Source organism: Engystomops pustulosus, chromosome 6 (genome assembly GCF_040894005.1).
Source record: "Engystomops pustulosus chromosome 6, aEngPut4.maternal, whole genome shotgun sequence".
In the NCBI taxonomy this organism is placed as follows: domain Eukaryota; kingdom Metazoa; phylum Chordata; class Amphibia; order Anura; family Leptodactylidae; genus Engystomops; species Engystomops pustulosus.
In genome coordinates, this window is record NC_092416.1 from 173748381 (window position 1) to 173767720 (window position 19340).

The 19340-nt window shown below is 43.3% G+C and overlaps 1 protein-coding gene across 1 annotated transcript; it reads right to left on the reverse strand.

Annotated features, from left to right (window-relative positions):
- Window positions 1-1107: 1107 nt before the first annotated feature.
- LOC140065051 (uncharacterized) lies at window positions 1108-7673 on the reverse strand. Its single transcript, XM_072112509.1, has 2 exons — window positions 6848-7673; window positions 1108-5411 (listed from the first exon to the last, which is right to left on the reverse strand). The coding sequence occupies exon 2, from the start codon at window positions 5236-5238 to the stop codon at window positions 4105-4107; it is 1134 nt and encodes a 377-aa protein (XP_071968610.1). The 5' UTR covers window positions 5239-5411; window positions 6848-7673; the 3' UTR covers window positions 1108-4104.
- Window positions 7674-19340: the final 11667 nt, after the last annotated feature.

Here is a 19340-nt window from a genome sequence, read left to right on the forward strand (position 1 = left end):
CCCATAGTCATGTGCTCCTCTTCAGGTTCCTCTCAACTCCTATACTTTTCTTAGCCCCCCCCCATTTCTCAGTTTCCACTAGTCTCATAGTCATCTGCTCTTCTTCAGGGCATCTTCAGGTCCCCATATCTCAGTTTCTGTTAGTCTCATAGTCCTGTGCTCTTCTTCAGGTTCTTCTCAGCCCCCCATATCTCAGCTTCTTCTTGTCTCATAGTCATGTGCTCTTCTTCAGGTTCTTCTCAGCCCCCCATATGTCAGCTTCTTCTTGTCTCATAGTCCTGTGCTCTTCTTCAGGTTCTTCTCAGCCCCCCATATCTCAGCTTCTTCTTGTCTCATAGTCCTGTGCTCTTCTTCAGGTTCTTCTCAGCTCCCCATATCACAGCTTCTTCTTGTCTCATAGTCATGTGCTCTTCTTGAGGTTCTTATCAGCCCCCCCATATCTCAGCTTCTTCTTGTCTCATAGTCATGTGATCTTCTTCAGGTTTTCCTCTGCTCCCCAAATCTCAGCTTCTTCTTGTCTCATAGTCATGTGATCTTCTTCAGGTTTTCCTCTGCTCCCCATATCTCAGCATCTTCTTGTCTCATTGTCATGTGCTCTTCTTCAGGTTCTTCTCAGCCCCCCATATCTCAGCTTCTTCTTGTCTCATTGTCATGTGCTCTTCTCCAGGTTCTTCTCAGCCCCCCCCCCCCCCCACATATCTCAGCTTCTTCTTGTCTCATAGTCCTGTGCTCTTCTTCAGGTTCTTCTCAGCCCCCCCATATCTCAGCTTCTTCTTGTCTCATTGTCATGTGCTCTTCTCCAGGTTCTTCTCAGCCCCCCCATATCTCAGCTTCTTCTTGTCTCATTGTCATGTGCTCTTCTTCAGGTTCTTCTCAGCCTCCCCATATCTCAGCTTCTTCTTGTCTCATAGTCATGTGCTCTTCTTCAGGTTCTTCTCAGCCCCCCATATCTCAGCTTCTTCTTGTCTCATAGTCCTGTTCTCTTCTTGAGGTTCTTCTCAGCCCCCCATATCTCAGCTTCTTCTTGTCTCATAGTCATGTGCTCTTCTTCAGATTTCCCTCTGCTCCCCATATCTCAGCTTCTTCTTGCCTCATAGTCATGTGCTCTTCTTCAGGTTTTCCTCAGCTCCTGTTGTAGGACCCTAGTGGTTCTATAAATTGTTATGCAATATAACGATTAATATCACTACCTTCCTCGTTGTACTGTTTACTATATCTTATATCTTCTGTTTCTAGTCTCTGTATTGTACACTATAATTTACCACACTCAGGGTTAATACCAATAATATTTATTAACACACTAGAAGTATACAATGTTAATCACAATACCCACAAACCCACAGAATCCAACCCACCACAATGCATATAAACACACACACACACACAATATAATAATCCTTACACCTAACTATCCCTATTATTACAGAGAACGAAGGGGGACAGGGAGATTGACAGGAAAGCAGGGGTATAGAGATAAGTTAATAGATGGAAACAGGGAAGCAGGGGTACAGAGATAGGTTAATAGTTGGGAACAGGGAAGCAGGGGTACAGAGATAGGTTAATAGATGGAAACAGGGAAGCAGGGGTACAGAGATAGGTTAATAGATGGAAACAGGGAAGCAGGGGTACAGAGATAGGTTAATAGTTGGAAACAGGGAAGCAGGGGTACAGAGATACAGGTACTCAGCCCAATCCGGGAAGGTGATATAGTCTGTGGGGTGATCCTCCTAGCTCCTTCTCCCTTCCTTGCTGGTATTCAGGGCATATTCTTTCTCCTTTCCTAGTTGGTCTGTAGGGAAGATTTTCTTCTTCCTTTCCTAGCTGGTTTCCATGGAAGATTTCTTCTCTATCCTCCACTATCATCCCCTTATAAGTCTCTCCTCTGTCCCTTCCCCCAAGATGGTGGACAACAGATGTATATCCCTTCCTATCCTGTATTTCCAATACAGGGTGTGTATTTAGTCACCCATCCAGCCCCCCCTCAGGTGGGAATAACAGAGATCCCGGATTTCCATCCTGGCATAGAGGTGTGAAGTGTCTCTAGATAACTGTCCCTGAAGAGTTTGAGTGACATTCCCATAGTAAAAGGGGGTTGACATCCTGCTGTCCAAGGATACAGATGTGTGAGATTGCCCTCACCACATCCTGAGTAAGAAAGCAGCTGTGTTCTTTCCCAGGGGAATGGAATATGACAGAGGGACATTTTATACATATATATATATATATATATATATATATATACATATACACATATACACATCTACATACACAAATACCTACGTACATGGATAGACACTTCCCTTTACAATCGCCCTGTTGTCGGGGACTCGACAATTAAAATTTGAGGGAAGTGTTGTGTTGAACCGTATTTGCCTATTCAACCATATTTATCCCTGGTAGTGATTCAGGATGGAATGAAGTATAATTTTGCATTTAGGTACCAAGACATCACTTTCCCACAGAGCCACCTTCCTGCCCGTCACCGTAACCCAGTATCCTCTGCCCACAGAGAACGTCATCTTCTTGTCTCTTCCTCTCTGAATCACAGTCCTTTCAACTTTTCATCAGAGGTGTTGAAGAAGAACAATGAAGAACTTTGATTGAAGTGGTATCCATGGACAGAAAACCTGGATCTTTACCAAGGCAAAACAGCAGACTAGAATGGGAGGTGATGTCTCAGAACCTAAGGTCAAATTGTGGGGAGGGGCATTGCCTCCAATGTCCCCAATACCTGACATTCAATCCATCCTGTTATTAATCATACCATATATAAGGTTAAAAGGCAATTACTCACCGTAGTGTAGGGATACCTTACCTGTCCCTAAGGTCTCTACACATATTAATAACACAAGCACACTCTAAATATTGTGTCACCCTCGTCCCCCAAACACACAAATTCCCATCATTTATGAAATATAAAAATTAGCCCGATTAGGGTAAGGACTGTAGTCTGTAGTCATCAAGTTCTTAACGTCTGTCCTCTTATGAGTCCATGATGCTCTTCCTGTCTCTGTTGTGAGGGTTGATCAGTCCGCTCTAATTTTAACTTGAAAATAGTCCATTATATATAACAGAGACCAGGAATAGAAGAATCACTGTCATTGGGCAAATTAGCATATCAAAGAACAAAGTTGCTTTGGGGCTGTATCCAAACAGTCTCTCTGAGCAGAACACCGCAGAGCCTTTTTTCCAGGACATGGACAATCCCTGCAATCTTTATCTGGTCAAAGTCCTTGATTTTCATTTGGACAGATATCCACACACTTTTCAGGGTTAATTGATGTTCTTTCCTTCAGATCTGCTACATCAATACCTAAAAATAAATGAAAGGAACAACGGCCTCCTGGGAGGAGTTCTCCTCCTTTTGAGCAGTTAGTTTCATCCTGTGATACTATGTTCCAAATAAGTTTACATTTGACAAGATAAATCCAATGTGTAAATGTCCAGCACCCTCCTTAATATACTTAACAGCCATTTAAACAAACCATCTATATTGATGCTAAAGTTAATATATCTGCCTCTGGGACACTTCCCACCAGGAAATTTATATCTCCCACAGTATACCTCAGTCATAGGGGTCCCTACCATACAACAACTATTGGAGAATCCACTCCATTACATACCATATTCTAACTCTATGGATAAGTATCTGCCATTACCATTACAGTATCTAATACCCATTGTGCATAGACAACAAAGTTGTGTTATGCCACCTCCTGTACACAACTGTCCCCATAATGGTAAACATAAATGATTGTATGGAAGAAGATCCCTCTATCTGATTATGTATTTGATCCAGTACATCAGCCTGTACCTTCACACTGCGGCTCTGTATAAGCTTTCTAGTTTTGCTAGGCTGCAAATCATTTCATAGTATTCTACCAGAGTTGTTGCAGTATAACTTTAACATTTCAATTGGTCTTTAAATTGTCTGGGGCCTACATCCCCCTGAATCCCTCGGCATACAATATGCCTACAGGGTGCAGTTGACATATATGGATCTATCACTAGAAAACAAACATTACACATACAAGTTACACATAAAACCAAAGACAACAGGTAATCACAAGCAGACACCACATAGACAGGACCACAGAATGTAATTTAGGGCCTACTTGTGATTATCCTCCCCAGTTTTAGTTGGTCACTTTGAATCATCAGCACATGGTGGGGCACATGTGGCTGTGAAGAAACCTTTTTATATCCATTTTCTCTGTGCCACACTGATGAATTTTCTATGGTGACATTTCTAGACACCTTACAGCTACTTGCACTAGGGCAATGTCTAGCAATATGACCAAAGCTGCCACATTTAAAACATTTTACAAAGCAGTGTTTCTTCTGCCTTTCACTAGTTGCCAATTTACAATCCTTAGCTATATGACCTAAGCCACCACAAGAAAAACATGTAATACATTTCATACTTGGCTTAGGACAGTTAAGATTGTCTCTACATCTTCTAAACTTCTCCATAGCTAGGGATGCACTTCTAACAATCCTACTTTTGCAGGTCCTTACTATAGCAGAAAGCAATGTTTTACCTTTACCTTTCTGGCTGGGATCACTGTTGGGGATGTTTAATCTGTTGCCAGCTCTACTCCCCCCTTTTTGCCCTGCAGAGGGCAAAACTTCTGAGGACTCTAGCCTTGACTTTAAGGTATAAGACAAGGCTGGCACAATTTTGGAAAAATTACTAATGATGTCTTGCAAGTTAGATATCAGTTGAGACCGGGCTGCAAGTTCATCATTGAGCTTAGCAATCACTACATCAGTAGATGCTGCCTGATCCTTAAATCTCTTGACCTCGGTATAGGACTGAGTCAACTGTGCCTCAATATCAGCATTGTGCTTTCCAATTTCTATCAGTTTTGACTCCAGATTCACATTTTCTGCCAGTTGTGTCTGTAAAGCACAAACCTGCTTAGCGTTATAGACACAACATTTGCAGTGAGATTCTGGGCATTTATTACTTGACACCAAAACACCATGTTCTGGCCTCCACAGTGTCTCATTATAAACATAAATAAGTTTCGCCAGCATGTGGAGCCGTTTAGTAGCCTTATTTAATATTGACTGCTTCTTCATATGTTCCCTGTCATAATTCTGCATTTGTTCTAACAAATCAGACCACAGCGTTTCAGCTGACTTGTATGATGAGGGTGGCTCTGGGTTAAATTTACTATTCTTAGCTAACTTCGACAGTGTGGAAAGATCCATACTTACTTGTTCCATGGCCATCTCCGCTGTTGGCGCTGTCCTCTTTGTCTGCGCTGCTTGAAAAAGGTCCTTTATCTTCCGGAACGCCTTTTCCCGACCAGCTGGACTTCAACCGTACAACATGAACACCAACATTGATGCAGTGGAACGACACCCGGATGGATTTCTCTTCCAACTACTCCTTGTCAAAGAGCCTCACACAGATTTGCAAAGAAAACAGAAAATTATTAATAATCATAAAACAGTACACAAAAAAAATTAAAATAGGTTCTCTGTTATTAATTCTTCCTTGTCCTCTCAAGCACAGCTGTGATACCTGTCCGAACTTCAAGGCCTTGCACACAGTATGACACTACACTACACCGTGTACCAATGTCACCTGTCCGTGCTTCTACCTATCTTAGTTCACAGTATAAAACAGCTAAACTTAATGAACACATAAGAACAAATTAATTAACAGTCGTGCCTGGCTCGCCAATGTTGTAGGACCCTAGTGGTTCTATAAATTGTTATGCAATATAACGATTAATATCACTACCTTCCTCGTTGTACTGTTTACTATATCTTATATCTTCTGTTTCTAGTCTCTGTATTGTACACTATAATTTACCACACTCAGGGTTAATACCAATAATATTTATTAACACACTAGAAGTATACAATGTTAATCACAATACCCACAAACCCACAGAATCCAACCCACCACAATGCATATAAACACACACACACACACAATATAATAATCCTTACACCTAACTATCCCTATTATTACAGAGAACGAAGGGGGACAGGGAGATTGACAGGAAAGCAGGGGTATAGAGATAAGTTAATAGATGGAAACAGGGAAGCAGGGGTACAGAGATAGGTTAATAGTTGGGAACAGGGAAGCAGGGGTACAGAGATAGGTTAATAGATGGAAACAGGGAAGCAGGGGTACAGAGATAGGTTAATAGATGGAAACAGGGAAGCAGGGGTACAGAGATAGGTTAATAGTTGGAAACAGGGAAGCAGGGGTACAGAGATACAGGTACTCAGCCCAATCCGGGAAGGTGATATAGTCTGTGGGGTGATCCTCCTAGCTCCTTCTCCCTTCCTTGCTGGTATTCAGGGCATATTCTTTCTCCTTTCCTAGTTGGTCTGTAGGGAAGATTTTCTTCTTCCTTTCCTAGCTGGTTTCCATGGAAGATTTCTTCTCTATCCTCCACTATCATCCCCTTATAAGTCTCTCCTCTGTCCCTTCCCCCAAGATGGTGGACAACAGATGTATATCCCTTCCTATCCTGTATTTCCAATACAGGGTGTGTATTTAGTCACCCATCCAGCCCCCCCTCAGGTGGGAATAACAGAGATCCCGGATTTCCATCCTGGCATAGAGGTGTGAAGTGTCTCTAGATAACTGTCCCTGAAGAGTTTGAGTGACATTCCCATAGTAAAAGGGGGTTGACATCCTGCTGTCCAAGGATACAGATGTGTGAGATTGCCCTCACCACATCCTGAGTAAGAAAGCAGCTGTGTTCTTTCCCAGGGGAATGGAATATGACAGAGGGACATTTTATACATATATATATATATATATATATATATATACATATACACATATACACATCTACATACACAAATACCTACGTACATGGATAGACACTTCCCTTTACAGCTCCCCATATCACAGCTTCTTCTTGTCTCATAGTCCTGTGCTCTTCTTCAGGTTCTTCTCAGCCCCCCATATCTCAGCTTCTTCTTGTCTCACAGTCATGTGCTCTTCTTCAGGTTCTTCTCAGCCCCCCCATATCTCAGCTTCTTCTTGTCTCATAGTCATGTGCTCTTCTTCAGGTTCTTCTCAGCCCCTCATATCTCAGCTTCTTCTTGTCTCACAGTCATGTGCTCTTCTTCAGGTTCTTCTCAGCCCCCCCATATCTCAGCTTCTTCTTGTCTCATAGTCATGTGCTCTTCTTCAGGTTCTTCTCAGCCCCCCATATCTCAGCCTCTTCTTGTCTCATAGTCATGTGCTCTTCTTCAGGTTCTTCTCAGCCCCCCATATCTCAGCTTCTTCTTGTCTCATAGTCCTGTTCTCTTCTTCAGGTTCTTCTCAGCCCCCCATATCTCAGCTTCTTCTTGTCTCATAGTCATGTGCTTTTCTTCAGGTTTTCCTCAGCTCCCCCATATCTCAGCTTCTTCTTGTCTCATAATCATGTGCTCTTCTTCAGGTTCTTCTCAGCCCCCCCATATCTCAGCTTCTTCTTGTCTCATAGTCATGTGCTCTTCTTCAGGTTTTCCTCATCCCCTTGCTCCAGTGACCGTGATAATCTGCATTTTCCCAGGTTGAGGCAGCACGGGAGGGGTCGGACAGATCACCAGTCCTGCAAGTTTTCCGAATTCCTGATCTCTAATGAGGCAGATAACGCCGTTTTATTATTAATCATCGGCGCTTTCAGAAATTGCTTCGGAATGATCCGACTTCTGAGGAGAAATCAATAGGAGACTGAAATTGCATGTATGCAAATGACACGGTGACAAAAGCAGTCATCTGTATAATGAACACTTAGACTTCATTTACTCAATTATGTTTCTCAAAAGGCTTTCTCTCCCCCAAAGATTTCACTTCACATCGCTCCGACATCAACTTACAGCTATTTCCCTGCATAAAATTATTTGTTCAGTGTGAAATTGAGCTCCTGCTAATGGCGCGCTCAGGGCCTCTCCCTGCATTTCCCAGAATATGAGGGAAATCCAGTCTCTGGGGTCCCCCCCCCAATCATAGAGGGTACGGGGACATCCGCAGTGCCTCGGGCTGATGTTGGCCTTCTGCAGGACTAGCTATGCATGAAGGGGTCGTAAAATGTTCATCTCTCTCCATCCAGGATCTTTCTACTAAAAAAAATGGTCGTCCCTTGACCTTTTTTCCCCAATCTTCCGAGCTAAAATTGGCCTTCGCTATGAGAAATATGGCTTCCGAGCATATCCGAGAGCTCATATATCTAATTTAACTCCACCAAAAGAGGAGCCACAACTAAACTGACGGTTGGCATCCAGCGTCCGAAAGTAGAAGCCAAAGCGGAGGTATAAAGGGTCTTTTTTTCTCGGGACTAGGAGAAGCCTTCCTAGGAGATTTGTGTCTGTCAAGATTCCCCTAAAACTCAGATATATTTATATATGACATTACCAAAAGATGGAGTAAACTGAGGACTGACTTCTCATTAGAGGGGCACCTAGCATCCTACAATAGTGGCAAGAGTCAAGGATAAAAAGAGGGGTCAGTCCTTGACCTTTTCTTAACCAAAATATATCAGATAACTTAGGCTATATTCACACGAACGTATGGGGGACGTATATACGGCCGATATACGTCCCCCATACACTTCTATGGGCGCACGGCACCCTACGGGAGCGGTACGGTGCAGCACACGTGCGGCACCGTACCGTTCCGTACCCGGGAAAAAGATAGGACATGTCCTATCTTTTCCCGTAATACGGTGCCGTGCGCCATAGGTTGCTATGGAGAGGGGCGGGGGTGAGCTGCGCTTACCTCCTCCTCCTCTCCCCGTACACTGCCGTTGTCCGCTACGGTGCGGTACGGGCGGGCAACGGCAGTGTGAATATAGCCTAAGAGAAACAAAGAGAAGTATCTAGACTGAATACACTACTGTAGTCTTCTGTCTCCATTCACTGACAGCAAGCCATAAATATTATATATGATTAGACAATGGTTAAAACATGATATATAAAGGAAAGGTTTTTCTTGAAGGACTGACAAGTTTAGGAAGTTGAACATAAGGCGAGGTCCCAGGACTTCTAAGTATTAGACCCGGATCAGTGATCTAAGGAAAGTGCAGCCTGGATGGACGAGTCATGATGTGAATATATCAGCTTACACGTTACATGGGGGACAGTCTGGGAGACGTGGGCAGAGGACAGTGAATCGTGACTGGTGTTCGGGTTGGGTGGGCATCTTGTACGGAAAGATAATCTGACAAGACGCAGTGTAGTAGTGGGTATAACACAAACCTGGTTCTGAGGTTGGATCAGCGTAAACAAAACGTAACAGTAGTACAGGTTGTACTGTAGATGTGGCACATACAGCACACACTAAAAAGGTACAAACTGCCCATAGAAGCTCAAAAACGGGCACCAAGAACTTAATGAAATGGTCAGGGTCAGGTTGGCACACACATCACTATGCTCAATGCCAGGTAGCTGTTGTAGTGCTGGTGGTCACTCGAATTTGAAGCCACCATTATGATCTCCTTACATAATTACTTGGCCAAATCTGAGGACTTCCTCAAGTGCAACTCACCCTCCAGTGCACACATGACCCTCAAAATGTGTGCCGTTTACAAATTCCTTCAGAACAACTTTTACAGGCACAAAACTCCATATCACTGCCCATGGTTTTGGAACAGGATTTCCTGTCACAGACATGACAATTTGTTTTCCACACACTATTAACCATATGGCTTATCATGGTCGTATCATGGGTTACTTCTTCCATACTAGCAAGGTCAGCTCCAGATTGTCAGAGGAACATCACTTTGGTCCAGGTACAGTGTCTAAAATCTATCCATCTATTGTGCTCACAACTTACCACTCAACCTATGGTCTACTTTTGAGAACCCAATTTAAAGTCCACCAGAATACAATGAGTCAACTTTGAGTAGATACAGTTCATGAAGGGACAAGGAAGAGGAAAAAAGACAATTTGGAGAAATAATACAGAGCAAACTTTTGGAGAAATGACTAGGAGCCACCAACCACTTGGACAGAAGATAACCCATAGCCAACATCTGATGTGGCAACCAGAGCCAACTCTAAATGAAACCACAAAGGGCAAGCTGCTTAGACCACCCAGTCTACTCTTGAAAAACCTGAAATCAAATACCTGAGAGGCCAGAAATATTCAGATCCTGGTGAGACTATTCAAAAGAGGCAACCGAAAGTCAAGTCTTTGACATCTGGATGTGGCGTAAGAACACAACCACCCGGGTCAAGTCTCTACTCATCGACCTTCACCTTCCCTGGTGTATTCCACCTGATGTAGATTCCATATAGGTCCACAGAAGCCCTTAGATTAGATTGATACAAGTCCTATTGTGTGTTCACTTTCCACACTCAGATAATTGTATTCCACATGTGTAATACACCAACACTTACACCATTCCTTGCCAGTCGAAGAATCATGAATTAATTACACCTTGCCACTCAACCTTGGAGAAAAAAGCTATGATCTACTTTTGAGAACACAATTTAGAGTCCATCACAATACAATGAGTCGACTTTACGTAGGAACAGTTCATGAAGGGACAAGGAAGAGTCACCTCTTTGAGCGAACATCTGGAGACAGCTCTTGAAGAAGCCATACAAAGTCCATTCTTGAAAATTGTTTAGAAAGGCAGCCTATGGTGAGACCATAAGAGAGAGAATTTTGATCCATCTCTTGGAGAGACCATTTTGTGGCAACTCTAGTAAGGACCTGAAGAGTGACAATTTGGAGAAATAATATAGAGCCAACTTTTGGGGAAATTACTTGGAGCCACCAACCACTTGGACAGAAAATAACCCCATAGCCAGCATCTGAAGAGACAAGAGCCAACTCTTAATTAAACCACAAATGGTCAGCTATTTAGACCACCCAGTCTACTCTTGAAAAACCAGAAATCAAATACCAGAGAGACCACAAATAATCCTGGTGAGACTATCCAAAAGAGGCAACCCAAAGTTAAGTCTTCGACATCTGGATGTGGTGTAAGAACACAACCAGCCCGATCAAGTCTCTACTCATCGACCTTCACCTTCCCTGGTGTATTCCACCTGATGTAGATTCCATAGAGGTCCACAGAAGCCCTTAGATAAGATTGATACAAGTCCTATTGTGTATTCACTTTCCACACTCAGATAATTGTGTTCCACATGTGTAATACATCAACACTTTTAAGCCATTCCTTGCCAGTCGAGGAATCATTAATTCTAGCAGTGTTCAAGATTCATAAGAAGAAGGGAGTGAGTCCACAAGGACATCAGTGATGTGCTGAGCCTTGCAACACGTGATTGATTTCATTGCAATGAACAAATCACTCATACAGCAGCTTGGTATGAAAGCCGCAGCCCACACTGGAGACATGGTTTCTGCGCTGTTCCCCTTCCCACAATTAAAGTCAGTCTGCAAAAAAAAAACCAGTGTGTTTTGTGTAAGAACAATGTTTACTCAGTTTAGCTGAAATTTAGCAAAGTGTTTTGCTTGGATTAATGTTTACACGTCATTCTCCCGTAAAACGCGTCTGGTATTTTATAAATCTGTAGAGTGTCAGCTAAGGATTTGTACATGGGGAGGAAGGAGCACAAAACCAGGCAGAAAAAAAAGGACATTTCCTGGTAAGTTTTTACCACCCATTAGCACCAGCTATAATTCCTTGTAGACAGAGGCCACAGACGCCCTTGGTCAACCCCTGATGTGCGGGCAGTCAGGGTCGGATTCGGGTTGGTAGCGGTTTCTGGTCAAAAAAATACAGAGCCGTGAAGCAAACTTTTGAAATTTACAACTTTTGGATTTTACATTTTCACCCTACTTTAAGGAGTTGGTCTGAAAATCGGAACCGAGTACTGAACGGACATACTGCATTCAGTTCCAATGTAGAAGGTTTGGGCCAGAAACTCTGGAAGGCACACACAGGGCCGCCATCAGGGGGGGTTGAGTGTGACTGTGTTCAGGGGGCCCCAAGGAGGAGAAGGGGCCCAAAGTCACAGAAAACTATCCTCCCCTCCCAGGTGCAAGGAACTCACTGTGCACGCTAGGCCGGATTATCATTCTGTGATGGGGAGGGCGGGGAATTTGCCAGTCAGGGGTCCCAAACTTCCTAGTGGCGGCCCTGGGCACATGGTTGTAATCAACAGACCTAAGCAGAGTCGGCTCCAGGTTTCAGTAGGCCCATGGGTGACAGAGCCTCGGTGGCCCCTTTGCAGTGAACTCACGTGGCTGAATTTAAAATTTAGAAACTAAAACAGTTTCCTGTTCCCAAAAATATTCTCTAGTTTATCATCCCAAAAAAACCCTGTCATGGTTTATTTTATATAAGCCCCCCTCACCCCTTATGTATTCATTAGATACAGTCCCCCTCACACACTTTGGGGCAAATTTACTTACCCGGTCCTGTAGCAATCCCTGATCCGGACGGTCCGAGGAAGATGAAGTCCAGCGCGATTCACGAAGCTCATCCGCCCAATTTCTTGAATCTGTCGCTTTCCCTGCCGAGGTCCGCTGGAGTTCACCTTCTTCTTCCCGGTGCTTGTAAGTGCGTGTCTTGTGGCACAAAAAAATTGTGGCGCACATCGGAAATCATCAGGTATTTGATCCTGAAATCAAGCACCTTTAATGGGGTTGTCCATTTAATATAAGCGAATTAAGAAAGCCAAGGATCAGGAAATAATAGGGGATTCTGGGAAATATGCAAATATGTTTTCCAAGGTGGGAAAAGGAAAACAATGCCTATTTTTGCTACATTGAAATGGACATTGTTTTCCTTTTCCCACCTTGGAAAACATATTTGCATTTTAAAGAAATTTTAAAAATTGAAAAGAAGAAAAAAATTGTACACAGCTCCCATTTTCACGCTTTCTGATTCTCCTTCTACTTCCTGCTCCTCTTGACAGATAGGAAATGACTGTTCAGCCCATCAGTAGCTCAGGAGCCATTTCCTGTGTGTCAGGAAGCATCGGAACAAGATTGGAATTGGTGTTGCCTTTCAAGTCAATTTTTCTGAAAAGCCCCCAAAAAACCCTATAAAATATGTCATTTACTTGTAGAAGAGATCAGACTACACAGAAGTTGTTTGTAGTCTGTTACTACAGAGATACATAGGTCAGCACAGGAGCTGTAGACACAAAACTAAATATTTTTAAAATGTATATAAGTAATTTTAGGTTTTTCCCCTACTTATTAGATATGGTGTCATCTTTTGGATGAATAGGATTCTGATTGCTGAAATCAACAAGAATGGGGGTCCATTTCCTCTACTGATAAGGATGCAAGTCAAGTATGGGCTAGTTCAGTCTCGGTATTGTTACGCTCAGCCGTCCCGTGAAGATCAGTGAAGGGCCACACATGCTTGAACAGATGCTCTACTTACAAGAGGTCAGGGTCTATAATAGATTTCACCTTTTAGAATATTTGGACCTTAATACCGTATATACTCGAGTATAAGCCGACCCAAGTATAAGCTGGACCCTGCCCCATAGTATATAGCCAGCACCTGCCCCCCTGTATATAGCCTGCCAGCTCATATCCTCAAGTATATAGTCAGCCCCCTTCCCCAGTATATAGCCAGCGGGGAAAGCCGGAAAGGTGAGTTTTGATATATTTTTTTTACTCGAGTATAAGCCGAGTTTGGTTTTTCAGCACATTTTTTGTGCTTAAAAAACTAGGCTTATACTTGAGTATATATGGGGTATAAGTTTTGAGAGGACCTGTGAGAGGCTTTTGGAAGTACACAATATACTAGGTCCTTCAGATGGTTGTCCACTGCAGGACGACCATCTTTTCCATGGCTGGTCTCTTCAATAAGAACATTCTTTGAGATATCCATGAAATTATTGGTGGTCAAGGTTTCAGAACAGGTTCTTCAGCAACCAAAAAGATGGTTCTTTATCTTCATTTGGTCATTGAGAACTTGTTATTCAGTCCTTGAATGGTTGTCTACTATACTATATGGTCTAAACTATATGAGGATCTACTTACAGTCCATCTCATTAAAGTGTCTTCAGACGTTCATATCATATGGATGATGTCTGGGTCCTCACCAACATGTATGGTGCTGTAGCACGTATCATTCTGCACTGTGTCTTATACATATGTATGACCTTTACAGATAGATCAAGCAGACAGCTCAAGTTCAATACCTCCATGGTCAGACTCAAGGACACTGCTTGTATCCTACGGCAGTGAGGAATGTCTGCCAGATCCTTTGACAGGACATCTATTAAGTATATGACCACATGTTGAGGCACGCTCAAAATTAAAGAATGTGAACTACTGGAGAGAAAGAATGTAGGATGATTCCGCTTGGAATTACTGACACAGCACAAATATCCTCACATAGTAACACATAGGTCATGTGTGTACAGCCCCACGGCGGGAGAATTTACCTTTACCCCTGCTATTGTCTGATTAGTGTGTCTATTGAAAGATGTGACCCTCAGGATTGAGCAGATCTGGAGAATGATGTCATCTTGGGTCCCACCATAGACGTAGAATGACCCAGCACTGGAGGTCATATGGGGGCGATGAATGATAAGTCCTGGAGGCAGCAGAGAACTTGGAAAAGGATTTCGTTTTGGAAAACGATCTGGGTTTTGATGGTAACTGGGGACTACGGCAAATGTTCAGAAGGTTTGTTAAAAAGAAGATGGATCTTCTGATTCATGGTGGTTGACAACTCTTGAGGAACATCAGACCCTGAAGGCCCGAGAGGGGCACGGGGAGCAATCCGATCCTGAATCCTAGGGGGGTATTAAAAATAATTAGAGTTTTGGGTAGATAATATGAAATAATACTGTATATACAGACAATATATATATAAATATATATATATATTGTTCTGAATGAAGCAGCTCTCTCTGCCTCTATCACAGGATCAAGTCACAGCATAATTAAAATAATACATATAAATTAAGTATTTTTTTTCCATATTTTAAGGTGTTTCTTGAAAAACGGTAGGGCTTCTAATCCTGAGGCTGGTATATAGGGTATATATACTGTATATATACCCTATATTAAAAATATAGAGTTTTGGGTAGATAATATAAAATAACACTGTATATACAGACAATGGGGCACATTTACTTACCCGTCCCATCATGATCCCTGCCGTGCGCCGCCCGACGAGGATTCAGATCTTCCGCGTTTCACATAGCTTGTGCGCCGATTTCCTGCATCCGTTGCTTCCCCGCTGAGGTCCGCCGGAGTTCACCTTCTTCTTCCCGCTGCATGTGAGTGCTTGATCTTGCGACACAATTTAGTTTTTAAATTCCGCGGTTTGTCCGAATCAGTCGGGTTGTCTGACGTCCAGGCCCCCCCATGCGCCACAATCCGATCATGTGCACCAAAAACCCGGGCCGGTAAAAAGTCGGGAACCCCGACGAAAATTTACTGTTCGGACCCTTAGTAAATGTACCCCAATATTGTCAATATATACAGACAGCATAATGTCTGTATATACAGTATTATTTCATATAATCTACCCAAAACTCTATATTTTTAATATAAGGTATATATACAGTATATATACTCTATATACCAGCCTCGGGATTAGAAGCCCTACCGTTTCTCAAGCAAAACCTTAAAAGATGGAAAAAAATACTTAATTTATATGTATTATTTGAATTGTGCTGTGACTTGATCCTGTGATAGAGGCAGAGAGAGCTGCTTCATTCAGAACATCATGCAATTGCGGTAGAGACTTGTGAATTACTTGTGAACAAGAAAGGAAATGTTCAGATATACATTAGAAAAACCAGCATGATTACGAAGCTAACCACAAGGTCAATGTTTGGTAGAAAGCAAAGTGGGCAGTTGTCCAAGCCATAGAGGGCATACAAGGCTAAGGCTGATGAACAAACACTGGCAGCCCCTTGCTGGTGATGGAGGTTGATACTGTGCTGGTTGCAGTGTGATTGAGGCAATTTGTACTTGGAGGTCGCCCTAGACAGTGACATCACGGACCTTGGTAACCACAAGCTAAGGGTGCAGTTCCAATGTCATCAGACACGAATGTATGAACACCATATCTGCCCTGGCATCGGGTTCAGTGACCTTCTACAAGCCTCACAATCATTTCTGCATTGCTCACCATGTTTTTCGAGGCTGGCCTGAATCCATCTGGCAGGCTTCTAGTCTATACGTTCATGGTTGTCCAATCTGATCAGGTTGAGTTATTATACGCCTGAGAATCCAAGAAATAACTTTTCCACAATGATCACTGGCCCATGATATAGCACTATATCTATAGAGAGGGCGCCATTATCCGTTGTGAGGAAGAGGTCCAAGGAGTTTATTACAGAAACTCATTTCTTAACGACCAACTCTACCCTTCCAGTCTAAGCAACATGTTCTTCCTCCTCATGGAGAAATGGTCTTTCCTGGTGGATCCCATTTTGTGGCCCTCAAGACTTGTCAATGATTCATAAATTAGGATGGAAATGGGAAGAAGTACTCAGATTTTAGGACATAAGTGACCACTACACCTTCTAGGGGGCTCTTGGAGAAAGGGACTTGACCCTAGTTGGTTGGTTGAGGGCCTTCCTCTCCAGAAGAATTGTTTGATCATTGGCCACAGAGTCCTGTTATGGTTGGAGGACCCATTGCCTCGGTGGAAAAAAATTCACTAGACTAACAGAACTTTTTGTATGGAGCTCTCTTATGAGAAGATGGAGTAGTGAGTTCCGAAGGGTCCAAACCTTCGTAAAACACTAAACTATTGGCGCTCATTTACTAAGGGTCCGCAGAGCCGTTTTGTGCCATTTAACAGGGTATTTTGGCGCATCGGCGCCGACTTGCACACGACAAATCGGGGGGGGGGGGGGGGGTGGCCATCGGACAACCCAACGGAATTAGACTTCGGGATTTAACATTTCGAATTGTGTCCCGCACTTACATGCACCGGGAAGAAGAAGGTGAACTCCAGCGGACCTTGGTGGGGAAGCGACGGATGCAGGAAATCGGGCACACAAGCTTAGTGAATCGCGCCGGACTTCATCTTCGTCGGACCGTCTGAATCGGGGATCGTGAAAGGACCGGGTAAGTAAATTTACCCCAATGTCTTGTTAAAGTCTTGAATCTGTCATAACGAGTCATTGCTGAATGTGATGATCAAGGGGCCACCAATGGTAGTTGGAGATGATAGAAGTTGGTCAAGGGGAGCAGGAGAGTGAAGTGGCCACCATGTAAGACACAGTTCCTTGGGACCTCACTCTTTAGGCAAACATCTGACTTGGCAAATGTCCAATCAGGATTAGACTCAACATTCCATGGGGTTCTTCTCTCAAGAAGATCCTTTGTACTTGACTCCATGGACCTCGGCATTCAAGATTTCTGCATGATCTGGAAAAACAACCCTCTTAAGATGGTCATGCGATTCGACAACTGCAATCTTATGACAACATACACGTCGCCCCATATTGTCGTTTTCATTTGTCAAAATCTAAGTCTTGAGCTGACCTTGACCCCGTAGAGCCGGTTAATCAGAAGACGGGTTGAGGGGGGGGGGGGGTTAGGTGAGACTTGTCAAGGCAGGTGGGTCAATTCATTGAGCTTGGTGATGAAGTGTCGGGCCCGGGTTTTGGAAACGGTGAGGTAGACCTTGGGTTGGGTTCAACTGACTGAAACAATTAAGGAGCATTGATAATCGGACAGGTTCAGACAAAGTAGGCGCATTGTTCCAAGTGTCAAGACGTCCCATCACTCACCCCCCCCCCCCCCCCATGCTCGAAGGGATCATCTGTGACAAATCTAAATATTATTATAAAGTATATGAATGGTGGGAGAGTTAGAAGGTGAAGAAGAGATTAAGATCCTTCAAGAATATCGGCATCGTCACCGCATTCCACAGCGTGGCGGATGCGATTCCCTGCCTCTGCCAGTAGGGGGAGGTGTGTGTTCATTTTCCCGGCAGTTTAACCCTTTTGGTGTCAAATAAATATTTATCTGCTGTAATGGCTTTGATGTTTCACGTGTTTATTTTGTAGCTGTAGTCTGAATTTTCGGGCCACTGCTTAGTAAATTGTGTGGCTGAACCTGTAGTCGCCAGGGAATCTGAAGGAGTCTGTAATAAATAATTACAATCGGAAATTCCGCCTTTTTTTTTTTTTATTGGTGTTTCCCTTTAAACATTAAAAGGTAGGGTAGCGGCGTTTTTTATTTTTAGCGTTATGCCGGGCTGCTTTATAGTCGGTCGTCAACCCTGACGCAGATGTTTTATAGGTTTTTATTATGTTTTATATGATTTTCATTACTGTCCAGAATATTTGATAATCTGGCTCGAGTCCAATTCAAAGATTTTTACTTAGATTTTTTTTCCAGGCTTTAATTTCTTTGCCTATTTTTAAGTTCTCTCCCATAACCGCTGTTTGCTGTAGAATGGGCGCAATCTTTTGTTCTCTGTTATCAGCAATTTCAAACTAGGGACATCAGTTGACTTTTATTTTATTACAGCTCCTCGTCATAGGCAGTCAATTGTAGCTTCATCAAGCAGCATCCTATATCTAAGCTTTCTGAGTATGACTTGACGTTTTGATGAACCAGGAGGCCCTGGATGAACATTTTTTTTTTGGTATGGTATAAGGTCAGCTTAAACATCTGTACAGTGTCGGCAGATGATCAAACAATGCTGAACGTCTCCTCGTCCTTCAAGTGTAACACGGAGGGGGGAACGTTGTAGTAAACCGCATTTACAACTACGTAGTAATGTTTTGCACAGATGTGCTTTAATGAACCAGGAGGTTCAGGATGAGCACAGCTTTGGCACAGGGAAGTTCTACAGTTTCTTGAACAGTTAATACGTCTTCCTATCTGTGGTTGTTCACAGCTCGAAAGGCGGCAAAGACTCAATGGTGGAGATGGGAGCCGGCAGCTCCCTGCATCCCCATTGCATTCAACTCTATCAGCATCCAGAGATTCCCATTCACTAACACTATATAATGCTCTGATTCGCCTCCCCTCATCATTCCCCAGGGACACGGATAGAGTTGGGACATACCTCCGGCATCCCAAGACTAACAACTAAAATTTGGGAATGTCTGAGGATGGTAAGGAGGTATTCTAAAGCACCTTGTCATTGTCATGTGACCCTAAACCTATAACATGGCAGGTGAAACATTGCAGACAATGGGGGTCATTTACTAAGGGCCCAAATTGCGTTTTTCCGTCGCGTTACCCGAATATTTCCGATTTGCGCCGATTTTGCCTGAATTGCCCTGGGATATTGGCGCACGTGATCCGATTGCACGCAACGGAAATCGGGGGGAGTGGCCTAAGAAAACCCAACGGATTCCGAAAAACCGCCGTATTTTTTTTAAAAAAAAGCGTTGCTTGACACGTGCTTACCTGCACCCAGGGTAGGACAGTGAACTTCAGTGAACTCCGC